At 41.1% G+C, this 8,507-nt stretch overlaps 1 protein-coding gene across 1 annotated transcript in view; it reads left to right on the plus strand.

The window, feature by feature from the left end:
* LYPD8 (LY6/PLAUR domain containing 8) overlaps window positions 1-7,171 on the plus strand; it is a 10,266-nt gene extending 3,095 nt beyond the window's left edge. The window contains exons 3-7 of the mRNA XM_040622719.1: window positions 15-157; window positions 2,565-2,729; window positions 4,035-4,172; window positions 6,613-6,618; window positions 6,885-7,171. Of these exons, the coding sequence (XP_040478653.1) occupies window positions 15-157; window positions 2,565-2,729; window positions 4,035-4,172; window positions 6,613-6,618; window positions 6,885-7,171 (739 nt within the window). The remainder of the gene's footprint in view (window positions 1-14; window positions 158-2,564; window positions 2,730-4,034; window positions 4,173-6,612; window positions 6,619-6,884) is intronic.
* The last annotated feature ends 1,336 nt before the right edge of the window (window positions 7,172-8,507 follow it).

Below are 8,507 nucleotides of genomic sequence, written 5' to 3' on the forward strand. Positions count from 1 at the left end.
CTGAATGTTGACAGTGCTGTACATCTTGTCTCCCCAGAATCCCTAAGTTGTGTGCAGTGTAATTCATTGACAAACACCTGTAACAACGAGAACATCACTGAGTGTCCCTCAGATGCCAATACCAGCTGTACCAGTTTCATGACCAACACTTCTTTAGGTGAGCCTGGGATGCTGTAACCTCCGTTTCTGGAATTTGCATGGGACAGGAGCTGGAGAGGGTGGCCAGGGAGGAAAGGAAGGCTGAGGAAGGGCCAGGCTGTTCAAGGAGAGAGACGGGGTCATGAAGATGCCTTCTGGAAGAAGCAACACGCAGGGGTCAGATGAGAACACAGGGGCAAGCAGACAAGCCCTTGTGGAATTGCTGCCCTTGAGTGAAACCTCATTCTAGACCTATGTTGGTGGATGTGAGAAACAGGGGCAGCTCTTAGTTAAGTTGCAAAGCAGGCAGTTTGCTCTGGGTACCTGCATTCTTGCATTTTTCTGGCCCCCTTTCCTCCCCCCAGTGCTCCTTCCTGTTCTAGACTCAACACACTTTCACCCAGGGTGATTTACTGGCATGATTGTTACCTCTCTCCCAGAGTACTTAGATTTCTTTTTAACTTTTTATTTTTTTATTTTTATTTATTTATTTTAAAGATTTTATTTATTTATTTGACAGAGAGAGAGAGAGCCAGCGAGAGAGGGAACACAAGCAGGGGGAGTGGGAGAGGAAGAAGCAGACTCCTAGCGGAGGAGCCTGATGTGGGGCTCATCCCAGAATGCTGGGATCATGCCCTGAGCCGAAGGCAGACGCTTAAGGACTGCGCCACCCAGGCGCCCCCTTTTTAACTTTTTATTGTGGACATTTTCAAATATGTACAAAAGCAGGAAGAAGAGTATAATGAATTGCCATGTAACCACCATCCTGTGTCAACAATTATCAACATTTTCCTTTTTTTTTTTTGCAATGGTATTTTCTTTTATTTTTTTTTCAAGATTTTATTTATTTATTTGAAAGAGAGAGAGAGAGTGAGCACAACAGAGGGGAGGGATGGAGGGAGACGGAGAGAGACAATCAGACTTCCTGCTGAGCTACGAGCCCCACAGAGGGCGATCCCAGGATTCAGAGATCACTACCTGAGCTGAAGTCAGACAGATGCTCAACCAGCTGAACCACCCAGGCGCCCCTGCAGTGGTATTTTAAAGCAAACATAATATAATCAATAAATAAATAAATAAATAAAAAATAAGACAAAAGCAGTGAAGGGAGATTCAAATTAAAATTTAAATATTTTTGATGATTTTGTGTTTTCTTATGTTATTTCATAAACTTCTATAGCATAATTTTATACTCCTACACTTTATTCAGTCATTTTCTTAATATTGGACATTTCGTTGTATTCTTTGATCCTAAAATAAACATCTTTGAAGGTCAAAAAAAAATAAAGCAAACTTAGATATCATGTAATTTCCTCTAAAAATACTTCACTATTTATCTCCGATAAGGAGTTTTTTTTTTCTTTTTACACTACTACCATATCACTATATACCTGAGAAAATTAACTGTAATTCTTTAATTTCTTCTATTAGAGGCCATCTTAGAAATGTCCCAATTAAGGCATATTCGGTACAAAAAAAAAATGTCCCAATTGTTTTAGAGATGTTATAGTTGATGTGCAAACAAAATCCCCACACAGCATTTTTCTGTTAAGTCCATTACGTCTAATTTGTTTTATAACAGCTACCATCACTTTTTGTTTTGTTTTGTTTTGTTTTGTTTTCGTTTTTGTTTTCAGTACCATTGATTTGTTGAAGAAACTGGAACATTTGTCCTGTAGTTGTCCCATATTCTGGCTTGGGTTGATTGCTTCCTTGTGGTGTCACTTCTTTGTTCCCCTATTCCTGATATTTTCCTGTAAATTGGACCCATGCTGCTCAGTAGAACCGTCTTCAATAATGGGAATGTTTAAGGAGGGCACATATTGCATGGTGCACTGGGTGTTATATGCAAATAATGAATCATGGAACTTTACATCAAAAACTAGGGATGTACTCTATGGTGACTAACATAACATAATAAAAATTATTATAAAAACATAATGGGAATGTTTATATCAATGCTGCCCTATACAGTAGCCACTTGGAATACGGTTATATGACCAAAGAGCTGAATTTTAAATAGTCACATCTAGCTGCTTGCTACCATATCTGGTCTAGAAGCTTGACTGTATACAGGTTTAACATCATATTGTGCGTAGGACCATCATGTCTGCTTGGCTGTTTTTAGAGATGCTAAGACTGATCCGGGGGCTTTGGAGTGTCAGCTTAAACCACCATTTCCAAGCTCCCCATCAGTCTTTGACCTGAAGTTTAGCCTCCATCTCTGTTCATTTTCTGCTAAAAAAAGGAACTACTTCATAGGGAAGGATTTTTCTGTTTGCCAGGAAATCCTCTCCAGTGTCTCTGAAATCACATTGAACTGACAGTGTGTTTCTGCTATTGCCTGAAGCAGTCACTATTCAGGGTCTCTGCCCTTTCTGAAGCCTCATACCCAGGGCTGACAGTCTGTTTTTCTCTTTGTGTAGGGGCAGCCAACATATACCAGGATAAAGCCTGCTCTGCGGAGAACTGCAGAGAAGGGAGAGACACGGTTGAAGCCTTCACTGTCCATGTTTCCGATAACGAACGCTTCCTTTTTATAAGTCAGTGCTGCCAAGGAAAGGAGTGCAATGACACCACTGATGCTCTGGGTGGGTGCTGGCAATGTGCCATCCTTCTTCTGTCCTCCCAGCCCTCTCTCTTCCTTTGCCACCTGTGGTCCTCACCTTCTGGTGGACATCTCAAGTCCAAGCACTTCATTGCTTATCTGGGTGACATCAACAGCTGACTTACAACAACTACTTGAAAAACGAATAGGAAAGTCATCACTACTTTCCTGCTTTCCTCTTTTTTCAGTACAGACAGAAATCATAGCACTCCAAGTTGTATGGAATTAGATGCTTGTTAGTATTTCTCAAACTTTGTGGTCTCAGGCCCTCTTTTAAGACTCCAAATCTTCAAAACTATTGAGGACTCCAGAGAAATTTGATTTATGGGAATCATACTATCAATATTTACAGTATTACAAATTTTAAAAATTCAAAGAATTTCCAAAAAAATTTAAAAATCTTTATTTAGTTCACCAAGAAATAATAAACCCATTACATCTTAATATTAATAACATTTTTATATAGAAATAACTATCTTCCAAAACAAAAAAGAATTTAGTGAGAAGAGTGGCATTTGTTACATATTTTCTCAAAGCTCTTTAGTTTCTGGCTTAATAGAAGACAACTGGGTTTTCAGATTTGCTTGTACATTTAGTCTGTTGTAATCTCATGCCATATAGCCTCTCAAAAACTACGTTGTACATTCTTGAAAGAAGAAGAGTAAAAGAGGCAAGGAACAACTTAGTATTATCATCAAAATTGTTTTGACCTTGTAAACTCCCCAAAAATGTTCTTGGGTATACCCAGGAGTTCCTGGACCACAATTTGAGAACCGTTGGTCTATACCAAAGCTCTCTTTTTGAAGAAAAGAAAACATGAGCCAAAAAGGCAAAGTTAATTTGCCATAGCTCTAGAGTACAGGTCATTAATAGCAGAGCTGGGTCTCACTATAATTTTGTATTAAATGCTAAATAATGGCATATGTTCATTTATTCACAGAAAGATTTAGTAATAGCTACACACCTATTGGCTGATGTTCAGAATAGCTGGCTAATGTTGAAATTGGTTGGTTTTAGATCAAAATACTACCTTTCCCTTCTCAGCCCAACACACCCACTGACCATAGTTCTTAAAGACTGGATGGTTTGTAAGGGGAGGTCTGTGAGGTTGTGTGCTGTAACAATTTTGGTGGGATATGAGGTTAGGATGACTGGTGTCTTCATGCAATTGTCCCATTCTCAAGATCTCTCTGGTTGGCATCTTTGCTTGCTCGTCCCCTTCAGTATAAGGCAGTACCATGTTTTATGTTATATCACTGTTCTAACTTAATGATTCTTATTCTACCAGCTCCTCCCATGGAAGATGTGTCCAGCGACATAGAGTGTTTTGCATGTTATGGATCTAATGAAAGTTCCTGTAATGTGCAAATCAGGAAATGTTATAAAGAAGAACGGTGTGTCAATCTAGTTGCAGAATTTAAGAATGGTATGTCTTGGGGTTTCAATTCCCTGTTATGGGACTTGAGTTGAAAACATATTAAGCCTTGGGTAATAAGTTCTGTGTTAACAAAAGAAGGGTGGGGGAGGTTAGTAGGATAAAAGGATAAAGTCAAAATGTCTTTAAGATAATGAGACTGTTCATGTAGCCTTGGGCTGGTTGCTATTTCTGCCTCCTTAGTGGAGGACCATTTCCTCCTGGGCTGTCCATCTCTTGAACCCTTGTTCTCCTGTGTCTTATAATCAAGCCAGGCTCATTTAAGTGCATCATGTCATTCCTGACATTTACTTTTTCACTAGGTTGCATTGTTCTGTGGGTGTGTGTGGGTTTGACTTTTATTTCCTTTTATCCCTACATTTTTTTTCTCTACCTGTTCCTGAGAGGTGTTGGCTTATGACAACTTTGGTCACCTGACTGAAAGAGTCAGATTGGGCTTTAATATTCAACCAGTTGTTCTTTTCTACAGAAGTAATTTGATATTAACCATTATGAAATACAAATTAACCAGTATAAAATACAGAACTAATACACACATTATCCTTTAAACATTCAGGCAGATGTTATGCCTGAATATTTAAAGAATGATGTATTTATTAGTTAGGGTAAGTTCATTACTGTTAAAGAGCACCGTCTAAATGCTCTGACCCAGGTCCCAGGGCCTGTGTTCCTTCCATCTGGAGTCTCTGGTCCCCGCCCATCCAGGACTTGGCAGCTCCCTGCTGTATTACTTGTCTCTCACCAGGTGTGGGAAGACAGGGAGTGGAGGAAGGCAGGAAGGTTTTTACAGGCAAAGCCTGGAGAGTGTGCATCATTCTCTCTCACATTCTGTTGCCTGGGACCAAAACTTCATTGGAGGGTGGACATGCTGTCTAATGGTGTTTAGTGGTGGTCCAGCAGGAAAGGAGGAGACTTGAAGCTAAAATGAAAAGCTAGCCAGTCTCTGCCACAATATGGCTCAGAATAATAACAGCTTAAGAACACGAACACCCAGGTACAATTTGATTTCAACTTTTATTAATGGAAATTGTAGTCCTGGAAATCCATGCTTAACTATAATTGCAGGTTTTTCAGTGGGCCTAAACATCTCAAGTATCTTGAACCTCTTTTTGCTTTTTTTAAAAAATAAACATTATTTTTTAGAATAGTTTTAAGTTCACAGCAAAATCGAGAGGAAGGTAGAGAGATTTCCCACATACCCCATCCCCACTCATACATACCTCCCCCACTGTCAACATTCCCCAGCAAAATGGTAGCTACATGAATCCATGAACCTACCTTGATGCATCATTATCATCCAGAGTCCAAGGTTTACATTAGGGCTACCATTTATGTTGCATATTCTATGGGTTTTGACACTTGTATAGTGAGCATAATCTACCATTATAGTATCACACAGAGTAACTTCACTGTCCTAAAAATCCTTTGTGCTCTATTAATCTCTAACCCCTGGCAACCTCTGATCCAAAAATCAGTACTCTCTCCATAATTTTGCTTTTATCAGAATATCATATATTTGGAATCATATAGTATGTAGTCTTTTCACATAGACTTATTGCACTTAGTAATTTGCATTTGAAGATTTTTTTAAAAAAATTAAAAATCCCTAGGATGTCTACACAGCTCTGATGTTTAACTCTTAAGCTGCATCTGAGGATAACAATAACATCAGAAAGACTTTCTCTTTCTGCTCACTTTGTTCCCAGGTGTCTTCTGATGCCAAGGATGGAATTTTTTAAAAATCCATAATGTTTGACTTAATCTGAAAGCCAGACAGATCAAAGCCATCATACATGTAGGGTTTTATTTCTTTGTTTATTTTTGCCCAAGGTCACTTTTTTTTTCTCAATAGTGTAGACATGTGCCAAGCAACACATTTTTCTAGCTCACTGTAATTCAATCTCCAGCACTACTATTTGCTATAAAAAAGGAATTGATTGTTTTCTTCAAAGGGATTTGGAGATTTCTCTTTCTTTCTCAGAATAAGTTTGTAGCCCTTCTGATAAGTAGCCAGTCCCCTCCTCCAGTTCCTTCCTCCCCTGTGAACTGCCTGTCCTCCAGGCCTGTTTAAGTTGTAGCCAACAGAGTAATACCGGCACATAGTAGGAACTCGATAAAGGTAGCTGCAGTCACAACGACATTTCTGTTTGCAAATTCCCTTGGTCTTTTCCTAGGACCTGCCCATTTAAACAGGGTTAAACACAATATAATTCGGATTTAGAATTAAGATCACCTCCAGCTATTTTTTCCCTTCTCAGAGAAAACTCAGGCAGAGAGAACTCAGGTCCAGAGAAGAGTGGGGACAGAAAGCAGAACCCTGAGGAGGGGAGCCTGGGAGGAGTCCTTCCTGGATTGAGAGCACAGGGCCTTAGGGTGTCTGAGCCCATCCCTGGATTTTATCACCTGCCAGCTCCTCACGAAAACATTGGAGACTTGAGTCCCAGGCCCATTTCTGTCCTTCATCTGTGAAGTCAGTCTTGCCTCCACCTTCTGGAGCCTCAATTTCTTTCGGGTTTAGGTGTGGGAGGGTATCTGGGCTCTGACCTTCATGGTTCCTCTGCCATTACTGTTTGGTGTTCTCAATCCTGGGCTCCTTCCTCCAGGCTCCTGTTTTAGGACCAGACCTAAAGCAGGTTGCTGAGAGGACTGCAGAGGAAGGGTGAGGGGGCTGTGAAGTCCTTATTGTCTCCACTGCATTCACAGAGACCAAGAAGCTTGTGCTGAGAGGCTGTTCCAACATCAGTAACTCCACCTGTCAGTTCCTGTCTGCTGAGAACCGGACAGTTGGAGGAGTCATCTTCCGAGAGTTCGAGTGTCTAGACGGTGCTAACTTCTCCTCAACCGCCATTCCCAACTCCTCCCTGACTACCCCTCCTGCCAGCAGCTCCAACACCACCTCAGTGCCCACCTCCACCCCAGACATGGCTTCCAAAGTCTCCTTCACCCCTGTGGCCTTTGTCAGCCTCCTCCTGCTGGGGCTGCTGCTCTGAGATCCGTCCTGCCCTCAACTGTTTCACCATTTCCCTATTTAACTGCTCAGTAAATAGCAGCCTCAGCCCTGCGGGCAAAACCCTGTGACAGCTGCAGTTTTCCCCATTATTGAAGCACTGTCCACTGCTGGCCAAGTTTGTCCTCATAGGTTCCTTTGAGCTGCTATCCAGCATCACCTCCCAGTTCCTTGCATTTGAAATCTGTGCACGTTAGTGTGTGGCCTCCCAGGACCTCCCTAATCCCTGCCCAGTTTGCTTCTGAAAAACAGACCCTTTCACCTTGTTGTCATTGTCTGCCTGCAGTGCTGCACTTCTGGGGACTGACCTGTCACCGCCCCCACCCACACACTGAGGGGGTGCCCAGCCATGCCTGTAATGCCCTGTGTTGACCCTAGCACTGATATCTGCCCCTTCAGTGATTGTCCTGGCTCTGGTCACAGGCCCACAGTGAAATAGTTCACAGGACCCAAAGACAGGTGCAGAGAGGTTGCTGAAGGCTGGCAGACTCCCCTGCCTAACTTCCTAGGCAGAGATATAATGCTGATGGTGCTCAGGCTGATGAGATATCTCATAGCCTTGTATAGAAAGGAACAGCTACAAAGCCCCAGTCCCTCTTCTCAGAGAACCTACAGTCAAAGGCAGAGTTTTTGACTCCATATCAGATACCCAGGGAGCAAGAAATCTATTCAATACAACATGCACAGAAGTCCAGGTTTGGTAAATAAGGTGGGCCTTGAACTGGACTTGGAAGAATGGAGTTTTCTGTAATAAAAAATTTTAAAGGTGTAAACCAGTGTGTGTCTTTATGGTCCAGATTTGCTAACAATGCATCAAGAGCAAAGCTGCCAGAAAGGCCATCTCGTAGTAACTCATCACCACATTCATTCTTTTTTTTCCTTTCTTTTTAAATCAATTAATTTACATGCAGTGTATTATTAGTTTCAGAGGTAGAGTTTAGTGATTCATCAGTTGCATATAACACCCAGTGCTCATTACATCAAGTGCCTTCCTTAGTGCCCATCACCCAGTTACCAAACCAAATCCCCCCACCCACCTCCCTTCCAACAACCCTCAGTTTGTTTCCTATAGTTAAGAGTTCTTATGGCTTGTTTCCTTCTCTGATTTTGTCTCATTTTATTCTTATTTATGTATTTATTTTAAAATGCTTTTTATATCAAGATAATTTTAGACTTACCAAAAAGTTGCAAAAATAACACAGAGAATTCTAGAACTCCCTCATCTACCTTCCTCTCATGTTTACTATAATTACTGAAACCAGGAAATTAGCATTAACACAATATCATTAATTAATAGATCTTCACATTTCACCAATTTT

Source organism: Ursus maritimus, unplaced genomic scaffold (genome assembly GCF_017311325.1).
Source record: "Ursus maritimus isolate PB19 unplaced genomic scaffold, ASM1731132v1 scaffold_5, whole genome shotgun sequence".
In the NCBI taxonomy this organism is placed as follows: Eukaryota; Metazoa; Chordata; class Mammalia; order Carnivora; family Ursidae; genus Ursus; species Ursus maritimus.